Source organism: Acipenser ruthenus, chromosome 11 (genome assembly GCF_902713425.1).
Source record: "Acipenser ruthenus chromosome 11, fAciRut3.2 maternal haplotype, whole genome shotgun sequence".
NCBI lineage: Eukaryota > Metazoa > Chordata > Actinopteri > Acipenseriformes > Acipenseridae > Acipenser > Acipenser ruthenus.
Window position 1 is genome coordinate 12,721,219 of NC_081199.1, and position 20,720 is coordinate 12,741,938.

Sequence of the window (20,720 nt, forward strand, 5' to 3'; positions counted from 1 at the left end):
AAGCAAGGACGTTCATTGCAAAAAACTATGTTAATGCAGCAGTTAGGTTTGAACTCATCACCACAAAATCAAGGAAATGTGGCGTTAGGGTTTTTAAGCAGCCAAATGAACCAGACAACACAAGCTACCACAGACTGCCTTCATCAGGTAAGACATAGAACATGCAACTGTTTCCAGATGACACAAGAGACATCCATCATCATGGTCCACCGGTGCTGTAGCAATGGATATACATGTACACGTCAACACATACACAACCACTTCAGGCTGCAGAACCTTATCAACTTTACAAAAATAGAACGATAGGTTGCGGATGCAACCCCGGTTCCCTGAAAGAGAAAATAACCATCAAGGTATGGGATATTGCCGTCAGGCAGTAGCGATTGGCTGAGCTTTTATAGCAAAGCTGCCAATAGGCCTCTGCACGAGCTGCCACGTAAGCCTGCCCCCTTGGGAGCTTACTATACGCAGCGCGCAGAGACTCACTTCCTCTTTTGCTCTTCAGGCCGTGAAGGCTTCTGGAGCGACCACGCGGCTTGATGGTTATTTTCTCTTTCAGGGAACCGGGGTTGCATCCGCAACCTATCGTTCCCTTTCAAGTCGAAAATAACCATCAAGGTATGGGAACAGTGTACCCAAGCCGTCGCGAGGGAGGATTCTCGGCAGTAGGACAGACTTATGTCATAACGCAACTGCATAGGCAGTACATCTACGCATATGCGGAGCTGCGCCTCAGCGTCTATGCTCGCAATGACACCTGTCCTAAGGTGGAATAGTCACACCATATTGTCAACCACTCTACACGTCCGCAACCTGAGGCGTCATAGAGTGTAACACAGATGCTCCAAATGACGGAGCAGAGGATTCCAGTACATTTAACCAGTAGAACCTCGTAAATGTATGCGGTGTAACCCAACTGGCTGCAGCGCAAATGTCAGACATCGGCACCCCTCTAAAGAGGGCCCAGGATGTTGCCATACCCCTAGTGGAATGTGCCTTCAACTGCCCTGGTGGCGGAAGGCCCATAGAATCATATGCTAACTGAATAGCATCCACTATCCAATGAGAAAGGCGTTGCTTAGACAACGGCTGACCCAAAGTCTTAGAACCATGGCATATGAACAGCTGTTCTGTTTGCCTCACAGTCCTTGTGCGGTCAATATAACACCTCAATGCCCGCACAGGGCAGAGCATGTGTAACCGCTCTTCCTCTGGGGAAGAAAAAGGAGGAGGATGGAACGCCATCAACTCGACTGGTTGGTTCATGTGAAACGGGGATATGACGTTGGGTAAAAAGGCCGGATTTGGACGCATGGAGACCTTAGAACCGTCTCCTGCAAAACGAGTACATGATGAATGCACCGAAAGTGCATGTAACTCGCCCACGCGTTTTGCTGATACCACTGATAGCAAAAACGCAGTCTTTATAGACACGAACTTCATATCCACATAACGAACGGTGCCTTGGTAAGGGCTTCTAGCACCACATCAAGGCTCCATGACGGTAAACTGGTCGACCTTGGAGGCCGCAAGCGTCTTGCGCCCTTTAGGAACTGAGATGCCAGAAAATGGCAACCAGGTGATAACCTGTCAATGCGTACATGGCAAGCCGAAATACCAGCTGAATACACTTTAAGTGTAGAGGGAGATTTCCCCTCATCTAGCAGCTTCTGCAGAAACTGTAATATCACTGCCATAGGGCAGGAGACCGGGTCATGGCCCTCAGCCAGACACCAACTATGAAACAATTGCCACTTATACGCATACTGCGACCGAGTAGAGGGCGCTCTCGCACTCTGAATGGTCGATATAACCGCCGTCGAAAGCCCTAAGGCTGACAGGCGCTCCCGTTCAGGGGCCAAGCCCATAACTGCATGAGTTTGGGGTTTGGGTGCCATAGCCCTCCTTGGGCTTGGGAAAACAGGTCCGCTCGGAGAGGGAGCTCCCTCGGGCGACCGTGCAACAACTGCACCAGACTCGGGAACCATATCCTCCGAGGCCACCGAGGAGCGATTAGAATCACTGTCGCTTGCTCTACCCTGACCTTCTCTAAGAAGGCGGGGAGCATCGGAATCGGTGGAAACGCATATAGGAGCCCTGGCGGCCATTCGTGAGCCAGTGCATCGACTCCTAGGGGGCTGTCGAGATCCTTCACTGAGAACCATAGGGGGCAGTGCGTGGTCTCTTGCGAAGCAAAGAGATCTACCTGGGCTGTGCCGAACCATTCCCAGATGCGCTCTACCACTTGAGGGTGGAGACGCCATTCGCCTGCATGCGGGCCTCCCCTGGATAGGAGATCTGCTGCGTAATTGACTCTGCCCGGTAGGTGAACCGCACGCAGAGAGGTTAAACGCGGTTGTGCCCATAGCAACATCCGTGCTACCATCCGGTGAAGACCGGGGGACCGCAAGCCGCCCTGGCGGTTGATGTACGCCACAACTGTGGTGTTGTCTGACCGCACTAACACATGCTTGCCTAGAAACACTGGCAAGAAGTGCCGGAGGGCGAGGTCCACCGCTCTGAGCTCCAGAGCATTGATGTGGGCTGACCTCCAGGGTCCTGACCACACTCCATGGGTCCCTGTCCCGTTCCAGACTGCTCCCCAACCGTGGTTGGAAGCGTCGGTCGTGATGACCTGCCTTCTGAAAATGGGACCCAAGCGTACGCCTTGGCGGAGGTTTGACGGAACTTTCCACCAGCGTAGCGCTTCCCAGCAGGCTCGGGATACCCTTAGCCTGCGGTGTTTGTCTCTCCGCGGATGCAACGCAAAGGCATTGAACCAGGCCTGCAGAGGTCTCTGGTGTAGTAAGCCCAAAGGAAGGGCTTGTGAGGCGGCAGCCATCAACCCCAGCATGCGCTGACACAGCTCCATGCTGACTGTTTGTCTCAACCTGAATAGGGAAAGACACCGCTCTATTGAGGCAACTCTTTGTGTCGACAGGGTCGCTTCCATGGACACTGAGTCCAGATGCAGACCCAAGAATTCGGTCTGTTGGCTCGGCACTAGGCGGCTCTTTTCTGAATTGATCTTCAGACCTAGCCGCTGAAGATGGTCTGTAACCATCACTGTGTGCTGTGCCACCTGCTCCTTCGACTGCGAGCAGACGAGCCAGTCGTCCAGATAATTCAGCAGTCGGACACCTTGAGCCCGCAAGGGAGCTAGAATGGCATCCATACATTTTGAAAAGGTTCGAGGAGCTAGTGACAGGCCGAATGGAAGGACACAAAACTCGTACACCCTGCTCTGAAATGCGAAACGCAGATACTTCCTGTGACCCGGGCAGATGGGAACGTGAAAGTACGCATCTGTCAGGTCCACGGTGGTGAACCAGTCGCCGTGTCGGACTGACTGGATGATGTGCCTGTGCGTAAGCATCCTGAATGATAACACCTGCAGGTATTTGTTCAGTACTCGCAGATCTAAAATAGGACGGAGCCCGCCGTCCTTCTTGGGCACCAGGAAGTATTTGGAATAGAACCCCTGGTCGATCAGAGCAGGGTCTACTTGTTGAATGGCACGCTTGCTGAGCAATGCCTGTATTTCCACATTCAGAGCTGAGGACTGAACTGAGTCCTTCACTGCAGTTACAACCACTCCCCGGAAGGGGGGAGGTTTTAACTGGAACTGAAGGGTGTACCCGGTGGATATAGTTTTGTGCACCCAGATGTCGTTGGTGCATTGTTGCCAGAACTGGAGCTGGGAGACAGTGTAGGGGCGGGTTAACAGCTGTCTGGTGTTCTCAGGGCTGTTTAGGCTGGGCTCGTTTGCGAGGGGCCTGGCCAGAGCCCCGAGGGCGTGGCCTGGCACCACCTCTAGGGCGCCACCCTCCGCACTGCGGTCTTGAAAAAGGAGGTTGACCGCGCGCTGCTGTGCTTGAGGGAGAGGTCTTAGTACCCCCTGGCCGTGGCTGGTGCTGCGGTGGTGTCCTGCGCCACTGATGTTCCTGAGGCCGCTTCGGCTGGAACGGCGGTTTTGGCCACATTTTCGCCATTTGCTGCGACGCCTCCCGCACCTTGGCGGAGCGTTGCAGCATCTCCTCCACCACTGGACCAAATGTGTGTCCCGGTGTAATTGGGGCATCCAGCAACGGGGCCTTATCAGGTTCCTCCACTGTCGCCTGCGAGAGCCAGAGCTGCCTTCTGGCCACCACCAGAGACGCGATGCTCCTGCCCTGAGCCCGCGCGTTGAGCTGAGCCAGCTTCACCAGCAGTTGACTGACGGTCCCCAACTCGCTTCTGAGGGCCGCCGAAGGGCACTCAGGTAGGTCTTTAATTAGTGCCGCTTGGTAGACCGTCAGCAAGCTGGCCACATTAGAGAGCTTGACCGCCTCTGTGGCCGCAGCGTACCCCTTTTTGAGGTGTACCTCAGTGGTCCTGCACTGCTTATTGGGGCATGCAGGATCTTTCGTCAGCCCCGATAATGTTGGCGTCTTCACCAACGCGGCGAACGCAGCGTCCACAGGTGGGAAGGACGCCAACCCAGCCTCATTTGCCCCCTGCATGTTAAAGGCCGAGGCCTTGCGAGAAGTCGCCGGGGCAGAGGCCGGAGCCCCCCAGGTGGACTGCAACTCCTTAATAAAGTCTGGGAATGCCGGAAGCATCCTGGACTGATGGGACTGGGCTGAAGGCGACTCAAACAAGGAGCGCCGAGGTAGTTCCGCCATAGGCCACTCGACGTCCAAGTGGCGGGTTGCTCTGTCCACCACAGACCACGTTGGGTCATTGGTATCTAGCACGTGGAGCTCGGTGTCTTCCTCAGAGTGCTGGGAGGCTACCTCAGCCTCTGTACTGTCCCCCTCTAGGATGTCAGATGCGTCTCTAGACAGTGCATCGATATCCCACTCCCCTTGAGACTGCACTGGAAGAGCAACGACCGGTGCAGGTTGTGGAGGGGCCACTGGCTGACTAGCAATGGGCCCAGTCGGTTGTTCTGGGACTGGAGGCACCACATTTGCTAGGGACATGAAGATGGACTGCTGCCCCATCATAACCTCCATAAATTGAGACATTTTGGAGGTTAGCTCCGCCACCCCCAACCTGTCTCTGTATCGCCTGTCCCGACGAGGGGAACGAGAGCGTGCTCTCCGTCGAGGCGATCTGGAGTGCGACCTAGACTCCCGACGGGGGCGTACCCTATGAGGGGAGGGGCTGCGTTCCCGAGCGCGTCTGGTGGGGGACCTCTGACCAGCCGTTAGCTGGGAGGACGGGCTCCTGAAGAGCTGCAGCTGCCCTGGCGGCGTCGCCGTAGACGACGGCGGGGCAGAAATGGTGTGGGACGATCCAGAGGAAGGAGAGTGCCCACCCACTGCTTTCTTCGCCCTTTGGCGGAGGGTGCGTGTCTGGAAACCAGCACAAAGATGGCAAAAAGCCCTATCCGCCAATGCGGATGCGGCGTGCTCTGGCCCCAGACACGCCACACAGTCCTCATGGGGATCGCTCGCTGGCAATTTTGCCTGGCAGGTGACGCAACGGTGGAACCCGGACATGGTTGCCACTCTGACCCTGAACGTCGAACGGCAAAGCGTTGAACGTGAAGGTACGTGCACCAAGCGTCGAGCGCCGAAGCGTCGAGCGTCGAGGTGCGTGCACCGAGCGTCAAGGCGTCGAAGCGTCGAGCGTCGAGGTGCGTGCACCGAGTGTCAAGGCGTCGAAGCGCCGAGCGTCGAGCGTCGAGGTGCGTGCACCCAGCGTCGAGCGCCGAAACGTCGAGCATCGAGGTGCGTGCACCGAGCATCGAGGCGTCGATGCGCCGAAGTCCCCAAGCGCAGACGCACTAGCACCAAGCGCTGATGCGCTGCACAAAGCGCCGAAGCGCTGCACCACTGATCGTTAAGGCGTCGATGCGCCGAGCGTCGAGCGCCGAAGCGTCGAGCGTCGAGGTGCGTGCACCGAGCATCAAGGCGTCGAAGCGCCGAGTGTCGAGGTGCGTGCACCGAGCGTCGAGCGTCGAGGTGCGTGCACCGAGCCTCGAGGTGCGTGCACCAAGCGTCAAGGCGTCGAAGCACCGAGCGTCGAGGTGCGTGCACCGAACGTCAAGGCGTCGATGCGCCAAGCGTCGAGCGCCGAAGCGTCGAGCGTCGAGGTGCGTGCACCGAGCGTCAAGGCGTTGATGCGCCGAGCGTCGAGCGCCGAAGCGCCGAGCATCGAGGTGCGTGCACCGAGCGTCAAGGCGTCGATGCGTCGAGCGCCGAAGCGTCGAGCGTCGAGGTGCGTGCACCGAGCGTCAAGGCGTCGAAGCGCCGAGCGTCGAGCGTCGAGGTGCGTGCACCCAGCGTCAAGCGCCGAAACGTCGAGCGTCGAGGTGCGTGCACCGAGCGTCGAGGCGTCGACGCGCCGAGCGTCGAGCGCCGAAGCGTCGAGCGTCGAGGTGCGTGCACCGAGCGTCAAGGCGTCGAAGCGCCGAGCGTCGAGGTGCGTGCACCGAGCGTCGAGCGTCGAGGTGCGTGCACCGAGCCTCGAGGTGCATGCACCAAGCGTCAAGGCGTCGAAGCGCCGAGCGTCGAGGTGCGTGCACCGAGCGTCAAGGCGTCGAAGCGCCAAGCGTCGAGGTGCGTGCACCGAGCGTCAAGGCGTCGACGCGCCGAGCGTCAAGGTGTCGACGCGCCGAGCGTCGAGCGCCGAAGCGTCGAGCGTCGAGGTGCATGCACCAAGCGTCGAGGCGTCGATGCGCCGAAGTCCCCAAGCGCAGACGCGCTAGCACCAAGCGCTGATGCGCTGCACAAAGCGCCGAAGCGCTGCACCAAGCGGCAAAGCGCCGACACCAAGCGCCTAAGCGCAGCACGCCGGAGCGTGAGTACCGAGCGTAGAACGCTAGCACAGACGCCTAAGCGTCAGCTGACCCGCAGAGCGGAGACGCTAAGTGCTGGTACAGTGTCCTGGATGCTGTGCACTACTTACCTGTTGGTGCTGGGGATTGGGCTTAGTGGTCGTCTTCCTCTGTGTAATGAATGGGATTTTTTTTTTTTTTTTGAACGCTGCAGCAGCACTAATGGTAGTGATTATGTGACTGGGGCACAAATATATGTGGGCACAGTACAACTACCATGCGTGTTTTTTTTTTTTTTTTTAACACACCGCAGGCAGTATGTGGGAGACAGCAGTGCAGGCTCCACACACGCGGTCTAGCCAAGGCAAGACCGGGGCTGCAGACACGCGCGCGGCCAAGGCCAACGCAACGTGCGTCCTTCACAAAATATATAATACACACAGAATATATACAATTTTAATTACAAAACCCAAAACACAACACTAATAATCAAAAATAATTATTAACACAGGAAAGACGGAGACCACGAGACAACGCGATGCAAAGCAAAGCGTGAAGGAAATATATAAAAATATATAAAAATATATACACAATTTATATAATCCTTAACAAATAATAACGACTCCGAAGAGTGTAACTGAAATCAACTCAGAGAAGGGGCAATAACCAGCTTCTCAAGCTTAAGCTTATCGAGTACAATCAGCTACGGGCTCTAATACCTACCGCTACCAATGCTGAAGACAAAAGAGGAAGTGAGTCTCTGCGTGCTGCGTATAGTAAGCTCCCAAGGGGGCGGGCTTACGTGGCAGCTCGCGCAGAGGCCTATCGGCAGCTTTGCTATAAAAGCTCAGCCAATCGCTACTGCCTGACGGCAATATCCCATACCTTGATGGTTATTTTCGACTTGAAAGGGAACTATATTTACATGCACTTTTGATCTCAGTGCAAGTATGAAAGTAATTGACATGTCTCAATGCACTATTACCATTTTCTAGCATTACCTGGAAGTCAGCACAGACCTGTACCACCCATTACCATATCCACCTTGAGTTACGCTGGGATGCTTGTCTTGCAGCCTTGGTTCTGCAGTCGCTCTTTCCTAAATAGGGGGTGTGCACCTTTAACCCTCCTCCCAGAGAGCTGCTAGGAGCCTGCCATAAGTGTGGATAGTGTACCTTATTCATTGGCCCTAGAAATAAAGTCTGCATTGGTTTTCCGTTTCACTAGACCTTGGGTGTTTACTTTAATGACCCTAACATCGGCAGATCTAAATACTTCTGCTTGACAAACTCCCCTCCCACCCCCACACCACCCCCAGGTGGTGTACTTCACGGCCACGTTCCCCTACCTGATGCTGGTCGTCCTGCTGATCCGTGGACTCACTCTGCCTGGAGCCATGGATGGGATCATCTTCTACCTCTACCCAGACCCAGCGCGGCTCGCCGATCCACAGGTACCTCAAGACAGCTTTCAAAATGATACTGAACCAAAGAGGCAGCGCAGGGGTGTTGTGTGATGCACTTATCACTACAGATTGTGACCCCTCTAAGTGAGATGGGTTAAAAGCTCTGTAACCACATCTGCAAACTCAGCTCAGTGATAATAATATTAACTCATGGCAAAATCAAGTTCCTCATCATTCTTATATAGAGCATTTAGTTTTCTAGATTTTAATTTCATGATTATAAAAAGTGAGATGTGCAATACATGGAGTTTAATGTTTCACTTGGGGTCCTACTACCTGCAGCAGAGATAATGAATGTGGAATGTGGCAGAAGGTTAAATCGATTTTATCAGGGTCAGAATAAAGTGGGTTTGGGGCATTTGATAGATGTTTCTATATTTCTATCTTATTAGGTGTGGATGGATGCAGGCACACAGATTTTCTTCTCTTATGCAATCTGCCTGGGATGCCTGACCACTCTTGGCAGCTACAACAAGTATAACAACGACTGCTACAAGTAAGTGCCTCTGCCCTGTTATGGGCAAACTAGAGAGGCGCGGTCTTGGCATGGGGATGAACTGCTTTCCCATTGGCCCATTGCCTGGATTTTTGCTCCCTTCTGAACTTCTGCAAACAGGATCCAAGTTAGAATCCTGGCATTGCAAGTCACACATCTCCCACAGCTTCATAGAAACACCCTGGAGAGCTGTGCTGGTGCAGCTGAGTACATTCACAATGAGACAGTGTAGTCTAGTGTCAAGAGGCCAAGGCCAAACACATTTTTCCACGGATGCGAGCACAAATGTGCTGTGCTGATTTAAATTTGCTGTGCCTATAGACGTGCCCCGGACAACAGAGCGCTGTGCCCGAGGTGCCAGCCGACGTAAATCTGCAATACTAACGTAGCTGTACAAGAACTGAAGCAGCTAGTCGACTACCGTATTATCTTAACCTCTCCTTTTATGCCATTTGAGAATTAGAATGTAATTTTTATATTTTGGATGTATTTTAGAGAAAAGGTTTTGTATTTATGATGAGACGGGAAGTCTTTCCTGTAACATCTGTGTCCATGGCCAAAACACTGAGTACCATTGTCCTAATGAGGAGAATGCGTTTCTAATGATACTGTCCTTGTGATTTCAGGGACTCCGTGTACCTGTGCCTGCTGAACAGCGGAACAAGCTTTGTGGCCGGGTTCGCCATCTTCTCAGTGCTGGGCTTCATGGCGTACGAGCAGGGAGTGCCCATCTCGGAGGTCGCAGAGTCTGGTAGGGGGGGATGAGGAGTGCTGAGAAGCTTGGTGTTTCTTCATATGCAGTTGTCATCATGTTTCTCGATTCTTGAGTTCCTCGGAACCTGTGGCATTAAAAAGCTGTATACTCAAAGATACAACATGAGTAATGAACGTAGTAACTTCAGATTACATGAACTTCCCCATCTTATTACAGAACCCCACACCCGTCAATTAACAAGAGAACTTTACAATATTTTACTCATCCTGCACCCCCAGTCCAGGGCTGTGTTATCAATCCCACCGCTGACACCACACATAACGATTCCACTACTGCACCCTCAGTCCAGGGCTGTGTTATCAATCCCACCGCTGACACCACACGTAACGACTCCACTACTGCACCCTCAGTCCAGGGCTGTGTTATCAATCCCACCCTGACACCACACATAACGATTCCACTACTGCACCCTCAGTCCAGGGCTGTGTTATCAATCCCACCGCTGACACCACATGTAACGACTCCACTACTGCACCCTCAGTCCAGGGCTGTGTTATCAATCCCACCCTGACACCACACGTAACGACTCCACTACTGCACCCTCAGTCCAGGGCTGTGTTATCAATCCCACCGCTGACACCACACATAACGATTCCACTACTGCACCCTCAGTCCAGGGCTGTGTTATCAATCCCACCCTGACACCACACATAACGATTCCACTACTGCACCCTCAGTCCAGGGCTGTGTTATCAATCCCACCGCTGACACCACACGTCACGATTCCACTACTGCACCCTCAGTCCAGGGCTGTGTTATCAATCCCACCCTGACACCACACGATTCCACTACTGCACCCTCAGTCCAGGGCTGTGTTATCAATCCCACCGCTGACACCACATGTAACGACTCCACTACTGCACCCTCAGTCCAGGGCTGTGTTATCAATCCCACCCTGACACCACACATAACTATTCCACTACTGCACCCTCAGTCCAGGGCTGTGTTATCAATCCCACCCTGACACCACACATCACGACTCCACTACTGCACCCTCAGTCCAGGGCTGTGTTATCAATCCCACCGCTGACACCACACGTAACGATTCCACTACTGCACCCTCAGTCCAGGGCTGTGTTATCAATCCCACCCTGACACCACACATAACGATTCCACTACTGCACCCTCAGTCCAGGGCTGTGTTATCAATCCCACCGCTGACACCACACATAACGATTCCACTACTGCACCCTCAGTCCAGGGCTGTGTTATCATCCCACCGCTGACACCACACGTAACGACTCCACTACTGCACCCTCAGTCCAGGGCTGTGTTATCAATCCCACTGCTGACACCACACGTAACGATTTCACTACTGCACCCTCAGTCCAGGGCTGTGTTATCAATCCCACCCTGACACCACACGATTCCACTACTGCACCCTCAGTCCAGGGCTGTGTTATCAATCCCACTGCTGACACCACACGTAACGATTCCACTACTGCACCCTCAGTCCAGGGCTGTGTTATCAATCCCACTGCTGACACCACACGTAACGATTTCACTACTGCACCCTCAGTCCAGGGCTGTGTTATCAATCCCACCCTGACACCACACGATTCCACTACTGCACCCTCAGTCCAGGGCTGTGTTATCAATCCCACTGCTGACACCACACGTAACGATTCCACTACTGCACCCTTGCACAGATGATCTCGGATTTGAAATTGTAACCTTCCAGCTCCAACTCTACTGGTATGCCATTTTAAATACACAATGTAATCAGATTCTCCCTATTTAAGGACTCGATTTCCTGTATTGGCAATATATATTGCATATCAAACCAAGCTGGAATTTAATAGGATTCAAGTGCACACTAGCAGATTTCTGAACCCGATTAAATTTGGCTGCAAATCATTTGTAAAAATCCAGAATAAAAAAAATCAATTACAAAGGATGCATTTTACTTGTGCATGAAGACATAGTACTGGGGAGTGACTAGGGAGTTCCATGTATGAGCCTGGTCAGGCCTTGCCTTATTCCACAGCTCATCACAATGTGATTAATTTGTATTGTCTCCTTGCGCAGGTCCTGGACTGGCATTCATCGCATACCCGCGCGCTGTGGCCATGATGCTATTCCCCCAGCTGTGGGCCTGCTGTTTCTTCCTCATGGTCATCTTGCTGGGGATGGACAGCCAGGTGAGTTCATATATGCTGGACTAGGTTAACATCAAGCCAGCCTGGCCATCATTACAGCAGGTAAAGTGAGTCACTGATCACTCTCTTCCCCATGGTTATACAATGCATTTACCATGCTTTACCATAACTCTGTAAATGTGTTATTACATTTTGCTATGCTTTTACTGTGGTAAGCTTTTAGAAGGGCTACCCTCATTTGAGAAACTCTACTAGATTTTCATTAGCACCATTTTTTTTTAAACACACAGATAAACGTGGCTTTCTTGCGTAGCCTCCACATTGTCCAGGCTGCTCTTGTTGCTTCACAGCCACATAGATTAGCTATCAACCTCATATTAATACTTTGGAACAGCCTGCTGCCATCTCCCTTTGTCTTTCTTACCACTCTATTGTACCTGTATGTGCTGTGAAGTGTGTGAAAGGTAAGGGCTTGTGGTGCAATATCGCAGTCCTGAAGTTTGTGTTACAATCCATTAAGAATCTGGTCCCGTCCACTCTCTCTCTCTCTCTCTCTCTCTCTCTCTCTCTCTCGCTCTCTCTCTCTCTCTCTCTCTCTCTCTCTCTCCTGGTACAGTTTGTGGGTCTCGAGAGCCTCACCACAGCTATCTCGGACATGCGGCCTGCGTTCTTCCAGCAGGGCTCTCGTCGGAAACTCCTCCTGCTGTTCATCTGCGTCTCCTGCTTCTTCGTCGGGCTCCTCATGGTCACAGAGGTGAGCGCTACTATTAGAAAGCTGTTGGTGTGCGGCTAACTCTTCTCTATGTTGGTGCATACAGCTGATGGTGACCAACCGTCTGTATTTATGGATTTTATGCAGTACCAAGTGACTGACTTGACTATGTTAGATGGGATCTGGTGTCATGAAGACTGGCACAAAATTGCGCTATTGTCTACACATAGCCGGAAGCCACGTTTTCCTACACTTCCCAAGTTTCCCATGAATACGTTGGCTTTGCCACACAGTACTGAAGAATTAGAACTATTTTTTTCTCAACTGAACCTTGTAAAAACAGAGGTAAGAAATCAACTGTCTATAGAGATTCTGGATCGAATTCTGACTATCAAGACTGCTGTTAGAAACTGCATCAGCTTCAGCTAACGAAGCAAATGATCCAGTCTGCAAATGTGTCCATGTATGGCAATGAAAAATAAGACTTAAATAAATGTAAGTACATAGAAATCGCTCATTTTATAATGTATTTTATTGTCACTAAAAACTAAATTGCAAGATTGGCAACCCTGCTTCTGCTGAACCAGAGAAGCACCAATCACATTTAGTTCTTATTAACAAGTCATTTGTTTCCGTCACACGGGACGATGCAGTCAAATAAAACGTGCTGGATACTTGGTGAATCACCACTTAATGCTGTGAGGGGATGACTCAGTGATTTCTGTGGTTAATTGTGCTTGCTAAACAAACACCATCCCATCACCATGTGTTTCTGATGCTAGAGATCTGAGGCTATGCAGAAGCTCCCCTTAATGCTTCCAGACAAGCTGTGCTGCAGTCGTTGTGACCCGACACAGACAGGCGTGTTCCAGCTCACCTTGCATACCGTTCCCATCGCTCTCTCTTGTTCTGCAGGGTGGCCTGTATCTTTTCCAGCTGTTTGATTACTACGCCTGCAGCGGGATCTGCCTCCTGTTCCTCGCCATTGTCCAGTGTGTTTGTGTGGCCTGGGTCTACGGTGAGTGATGAATAGGGCTGTATTGTTTTCATGGGAAAAATGTGCTTATTTCATGGCATTTCATAGTATAAAAACATAAATAAATTGTGTTGTTCCTACATATTTAAATGCTTATCTGAAAACAGTAAATGCTAAATTGCAGAATACTTTGTTTTGTATGTCCATCTTTTAAAGACATTCTATTTTCACCATTAGTGGATTATCAAACAAAATAAATAAAAACATAAATACATGTAAAAATAACAACAGACACGTGGAACGTGGTGGGTGATGAACAGCAGCCCGCAACTCCTGACCAGCTTGAAATCACGGACTATCGTAATAATAATAAAATAATAAAATAAATGAATGTGATATTCATTGGTTTCCGAAGGCTGTTGCTCTAATACTGATAAGAGTATTTTTCTCTATTGTCAGACTGCCATCTTTCTTTCTTGCAGGCCTGTGGTGTTAAGCAGTGTTTTTGTTTATTGGTGTTGCTTCCTGGTTCTTCAGAGATCATGTGATATTGTGGTATTGTATCGGCACCCCCATGGAACTGCACTGACTCTTCACTGTAAGGAGTTTACTGTCCCTTCAGAACAGTGTGACAGAGCTGGCAGACTGCGGGAGCCACTGGAGCAGGGGAACTGTGTTAGCATTCTCATCCAGCTTCTTACCTCTTGTGTTTAATTCTTTAGGTGCTGACCGGTTTTATGACTGCATAGAAGACATGATTGGCTACCGGCCTTGGCCTTTGATTAAATACTGCTGGCTCTTCTTCACTCCAGTCATCTGCACGGTAAGTGTCCCAGTGTATACACTTCCCATTCTGTTATTTCTTATCATATAAATACAACTATGATATTTTGTGTAACGCACTCTCTCTCCACTAGGGGACCTTCATCTTCTCCCTGGTCAAGTACACCCCACTCAAGTACAACAGGACATACGAGTACCCAGCCTGGGGATACATCCTCGGCTGGTTCCTCGCTCTCTCCTCCATGGTCTTGGTTCCTCTGTGGATCGTCTTCAAACTCATCCGGACCAAGGGGACCATACGCGAGGTAGGTAAAATCACATCTCGCGTGTCTGTGCCTTTATCGGTCGGTACACCAGCAGAAACCTTTGTCTACCTGATGTTCTTAGAATGTTTAGAAAGGTTTACCATATACAGTGCTCCCTTGTTAGTTCCCAATATTTGATAAATCACAAATTCATGAATTCACAATCGGACCATTTTGATAGTTACTAGTCATGCTCTGTGCAGTGTAAGGGGTCCCATTTTTTATCTTTAAGTCAGATAGCAATTTATTTATATATATATATGTATATATACAGACGTGCTCAAATTTGTTGGTACCCCTCCACAAAAAATGAAGAATGCACAATTTTCTCTGAAATAACTTGAAACTGACAAAAGTAATTGGCATCCACCATTGTTTATTCCATATTTAATAGAAATCAGACTTTGCTTTTGATTTTTTATTCAACATAATATTGTAAATAAGAAAACAAATGAAAATGGCATGGACAAAAATGATGGGACCACTAACCTAATATTTTGTTGCACAACCTTTAGAGGCAATCACTGCAATCAAACGTTTTCTGTAGCTCTCAATGAGACTTCTGCACCTGTTAACAGGTAGTTTGGCCCACTCTTCCGGAGCAAACTGCTCCAGCTGTCTCAGGTTTGATGGGTGCCTTCTCCAGACTGCAAGTTTCAGCTCTTTCCATAGATGTTCGATAGGATTCAGATCAGGACTCATAGAAGGCCACTTCAGAATAGTCCAATGTTTTGTTCTTATCCATTCTTGGGTGCTTTTAGCTGTGTGTTTTGGGTTATTATCCTGTTGGAGGACCCATGACCTGCGACTGAGACAGAGCTTTCTGACACTAGGCAGTACGTTTCGCTCCAGAATGCCTTGATAGTCTTGAGATTTCATTGTGCCCTGCACAGATTCAAGGCACCCTGTGCCAGGCGCAGCAAAGCAGCCCCAAAACATAACCGAGCCTCCTCCATGTTTCACTGTAGGTATGGTGTTCTTTTCTTTGAAAGCTAAATTTTTTCGTCTGTGAACATAGAGCTGATGTGACTTGCCAAAAAGCTCCAGTTTTGACTCATCTGTCCAAAGGACATTCTCCCAGGAGGATTGTGGCTTGTCAATATGCATTTTAGCAAATTCCAGTCTGGCTATTTTATGTTTTTCTTTCAAAAGTGGAGTCCTCCTGGGTCTTCTTCCATGGAGCCCACTTTCGCTCAAAAAGCGACGGATGGTGCGATCAGAAACTGACGTACCTTCACCTTGGAGTTCAGCTTGTATCTCTTTGGCAGTTATCCTTGGTTCTTTTTCTACCATTCGCACTATCCTTCTGTTCAATCTGGGGTCGATTTTCCTCTTGCGGCCACGCCCAGGGAGGTTGGCTACAGTTCCATGGACCTTAAACTTCTTAATAATATTTGCAACTGTTGTCACAGGAACATCAAGCTGCTTGGAGATGGTCTTGCAGCCTTTACCTTTACCATGCTTGTCTATTATTTTCTTTCTGATCTCCTCAGACAACTCTCTCCTTTGCTTTCTCTGGTCCATGTTCAGTGTGGTGCACACAATGATACCAAACAGCACAGTGACTACTTTTCTCCATTTAAATAGGCTGAATGACTGATTACAAGATTGGAGACATGTGTGATACTAATTTAAATAAACTAATTAGTTTGAAATATCACTATAATCCAATTATTTATTATCTTTTCTAAGGGGTACCAACAAATGTGTCCAGGCCATTTTAGAATATCTTTGTAGAATAAGCAATAATTCATCTCTTTTCACAGCTTCTTTGCTTTATTCTATGACATACCAAAGGCATGCAAGTATACATGATAAAATGGCTTTTAATTTCATCACTTTTCAGGAGGAATGAAGCATTATTTCAATGAGCTGTAAGGGTACCAACAAATTTGAGCACGTCTGTATATATATATATATATATATATATATATATATATATATATATATATATATATATATATATATATATATACACACACATTGTATACGGATTGTTACAGAAGCGTCTGCATTGATCTGAATGGTCTCTGCTGTTTGTGCCCCCCCCCCCAGCGTCTTCGTCTGCTGTGCCTCCCTGCCAGCGACTTGCCCCTTGGCAACAAACGGAAAGCATGCAGCTGCCCTTTCAACTCTGAGCTTCTCACTGCCTCCAGCGTACAGCACAGGAAGAATGGACTGAAGGACTTCAGCACAGAGACCGGGGTCCTGTAAGACTGTGCAGCGGGGAGAGGGGGTCTGAACAACGTGTCTGTGACTGAGGAGGGACAGTTTGTGCTGCATTTTCTGATAATGTTTCAAATTGATTCAGGTGACTGAAGCAGAGATTAAAATTAAATGTGATGTGATATCAATGTAGCACCCAGTTTGTAAAAAGAGGTAACATTGCAATTTTAGAAGTTTGTGTATTTATGTTCTCTATTGCAAAGATATATTTCAAAGAGGAAGACAACATTATAACAGTAGACAAATAGCTAGAAATGTGGCTGTTATCTGAAAACTTCCTTGCTCGCTTTGCACTGTTAAATCTGTTCATTCTTTTAGAGAAGCTGCATTTGCCTTGACACTCGATGCTTCAAAATAGGGTCCTATATTTCTTTTGGGCTTAATGTTGAAAAAATAAACAGCAGATCACAGAACATCTTGTGCAAGCTTCTTTTTTTGCAAGTCATATCGTTTATACTTTAGACATCTGCAATGTTGACTGGCTATTTATTTACTGCTTTCTGTGCAAAGGAACTGGGGGAAAGTGAAATGTTAAGACGCACACTACACAGTAACCTGACTAACCGTACACATACTGAGCTGTTCAAATTCACAGATCATTTACCTTGCCGTCATTGTGCTGTACAATTGTCGGCTAGCCAATATAAATATAGTAGATGCACTTTAACTTATATTGTAAGATTTCATTGTAGTTGTCTAAAGGTAAAATGAAAGTCCTGCACAGTGTGAGAGAGGGGGAGGAAAAGGAAAATGTAGTTTTAAACGTAGTCCTAAAATAACCAATCAAACCCCAGAATACCGTGGGGGCTGACCGGCTCTTGAGCCAATGATGAGGCACACCTGCTCCCAATTGAGAAGGTATAAAGCAGGTCTAAAATGTTTGTCTGTCTGCCTTTGGGTGAGAGGCCTGCATGAAGCCTGCATGAAGCCTGCATGCTCTGACCTGGAAACGTTTTAAAAAGAACTATGTAATACTTGTACTGTGTGTAAAGTATTGTGTAAATCAGTAAAGGGTTAGCTGTCTGATATTTAGTTATGTTTAGTTAGTGCTTCTAAATGGAGGTGTTTTCGTTTGTTTTCTTAAAGGGCCAGTGGCCTATCTTTGTTTAATTGTAAATAAAATGTGCAAGCATACTTAAAACTGCAGTTCTGTCTCTTGAGCCTTCAAGAGGCTGTAAACAGAGCATCTCCTCCCGAAACACACCATCTGACTGTTTTGGAAAACGTACCCATACAAGTACTATCATTATTACAAGGATCTCCAATAGCAGCCACGAGATTGTGTTCCTCTGAATCTGATATTTTTTTGTTTGTTTCATTAGAAATGTCGTGAGCAGACATAATAACTCAGTCTTTAAAAAAAAAAAAAGATTAATTGGAGACATTTTCCATTTGTGTTTTGTATCTGACCAGTTCAGGACCGCGGACAGTGTCCTTTATCCTTATTGAATTTGATCAAGTATCGATAATACAAACCTCTATTACCCATATCACAGAGACTGAATTGAACACATGGCTGAATGGAAAAGCATTGCATGTGCCAGTTACCTTGATTCAGCAGGACCCTACTCACTGCACCTCTCACACAGGACAGCACAGTGAGCTCTATTCATAGGACCCTGCTCACTGCAACTCTCACACAGGTCAGCACAGTGAGCTCTATTCATAGGACCCTGCTCACTGCACCTCTCACACAGGTCAGCACAGTGAGCTCTATTCACAGGACCCTGCTCACTGCACCTCTCACACAGGTCAGCACAGTGAGCTCTATTCATAGGACCCTGCTCACTGCACCTCTCACACAGGTCAGCACAGTGAGCTCTATTCATAGGACCCTGCTCACTGCACCTCTCACACAGGTCAGCACAGTGAGCTCTATTCACAGGACCCTGCTCACTGCACCTCTCACACAGGTCAGCACAGTGAGCTCTATTCATAGGACCCTGCTCACTGCACCTCTCACACAGGTCAGCACAGTGAGCTCTATTCATAGGACCCTGCTCCTGCACCTCTCACACAGGTCAGCACAGTGAGCTCTATTCATAGGACCCTGCTCCTGCACCTCTCACACGGGTCAGCACAGTGAGCTCTAGTCATAGGAACCTGCTCACTGCACCTCTCACACAGGTCAGCACAGTGAGCTCTATTCATCAATGTGTCCGACCCAACATTCCTTATTAATGGAAGGCTTACAGCTGTTTTCTGAAAGTTTATGATACAGCAAACTCTTCTTTTACATTTTTGACTGTACTATCGAGTCTTTCGAGAAATAACGAAGGTTTTTCAAAACTCCAAAGAATTGCTAAAAAAAAACACGTTTTTTTTGTTTGTTTACTGAGCCCTCTTTTTATTGTCTGTGAAGGATAGATTAGGACAGATGAAAACACCTGTGATAGTTAATGTGAGAGTCGGGCATCAGCAATCTTAATCTGTATCAGGTGTTGGTGCTTAAGCATCATAAATCAACAATAAATAAATAAAACAAAAGCAAAACACATGCAGTGATAATAAAAATAAGAAACCAACTTAGTGACACACACAATAATATTAAAAATCCAAAACGCGTTCATAATAATAACAGTGAAAAGTAAAATATTCAGTCCACATAATAATTAAAAACGAATTGAAATCTGACACTCGTTCCATCCTCAAACTGGTCATTCATAACACACACATGAAACTGTACCTGCTGGTAACTATCCCCCTGCACTCTACTAGAGAAAACAGCACACATTAATCTGTACCTTCTGGTAACTATCCCCCTGCACTCTACTAGAGAAAACAGCACACATGAATCTGTACCTGCTGGTAACTATCCTACAGAAAACAGCACACATGAATCTGTACCTGCTGGTAACTATCCCCCTGCACTCTACTAGAGAAAACAGCACACATGAATCTGTACCTGCTGGTAACTATCCTACAGAAAACAGCACACATGAATCTGTACCTGCTGGTAACTATCCCCCTGCACCCTACTAAGAGAGACATATTTGTTCTCATTGGATTCTATGAATCAATACAAACCTCCCGCTACTAACGTGTGACTCATATGAATAGAATCCGTGGTGCATATTTACAACATATCAAACAAATCCGTTATGTTGTTATATTAATAAAACATAATATGTAAATCAAACAACACACATTGACATTCGTTTAAATTTTGTCCATGATAACTGTTGATAAAAAAAAATGGTTTAAAGAGTTTCCTTTCACACTGCAAACAGCCTGTCTGACGGATATCATTGCTGTTATTAAAATAAACACATTTATACAATATACTGAATAATTTCACATAGTGTTATAGACACAAAATTGACACCTTTATCTCACTCTCTTCAGTGCTGAAAGGGTAACAATATAATTATTTAAAGTTTAAAGTTTTATTTGTAAACGTAGCTACTAATTTGCACATGACGTGTATTATTATTTTAATTATACACAAATATAGAATGACGATGAATGTATATTATGTAAGAAACGCCCATAAAATAATAGAGATTTACATTTCTAGTTGAACTATGCAATACCAGAATGCAGCGCTCCTCTTACTCTTCTGCCACGCCCACTCACTGCCATTTCCCACACACGAAGTAGAAAAGAGCAGTTTAACCCTGAGGTCTGAACGACAGTTCAAGGGAATCCCACCAGGAGGCGGTGTAGGACAAGCGTTTGTCTACACTGTACAAAAGATCAAATACATTAAGAGACATTGGTCCATGTCAATTTAAAAAGAGAGTGCTTAAGATGACTTGAAAATATGGCCCTTAGTTTTCCGAATTTAGTTTCTTTTTAGCCCGTTCCCAGCGCCCTACAGAAACCACTGTGCTGTGCAATCCAAATGCACTCCCTGCTTGGATCTGTGTGTCTGTCTTAAACAGTATTGGAACACAACTCATGACACGAAAGAACCCCGTTCTGGTGCTTCACTGTGTAATGAAGAAGACAGAGCGCTGCGCGGGTTCATGGGTTCTGAATGGACATCAGAGAAACATCCCGACACATGGAAGAAACGCCCACTGATCCGCTCGGTGGTGCGGCTTCAGACTGGCATTCAGTATTGAACAGAAACCAACAGAACAGACAGAGAACTCATTCAAACTGAATGAACAGC

At 48.1% G+C, this 20,720-nt stretch overlaps 1 protein-coding gene across 1 annotated transcript in view; it reads left to right on the plus strand.

The window, feature by feature from the left end:
- The window catches only part of LOC117973351 (sodium- and chloride-dependent GABA transporter 2-like), a 35,966-nt gene extending 18,956 nt beyond the window's left edge, over nt 1–17,010 (plus strand). Inside the window, exons 7-15 of the mRNA XM_059033381.1 lie at nt 8,085–8,219; nt 8,624–8,727; nt 9,354–9,478; nt 11,531–11,643; nt 12,218–12,355; nt 13,229–13,331; nt 14,012–14,112; nt 14,207–14,377; nt 16,433–17,010. Of these exons, the coding sequence (XP_058889364.1) occupies nt 8,085–8,219; nt 8,624–8,727; nt 9,354–9,478; nt 11,531–11,643; nt 12,218–12,355; nt 13,229–13,331; nt 14,012–14,112; nt 14,207–14,377; nt 16,433–16,591 (1,149 nt within the window). The 3' untranslated portion in view covers nt 16,592–17,010. The remainder of the gene's footprint in view (nt 1–8,084; nt 8,220–8,623; nt 8,728–9,353; nt 9,479–11,530; nt 11,644–12,217; nt 12,356–13,228; nt 13,332–14,011; nt 14,113–14,206; nt 14,378–16,432) is intronic.
- Nucleotides 17,011–20,720: the final 3,710 nt, after the last annotated feature.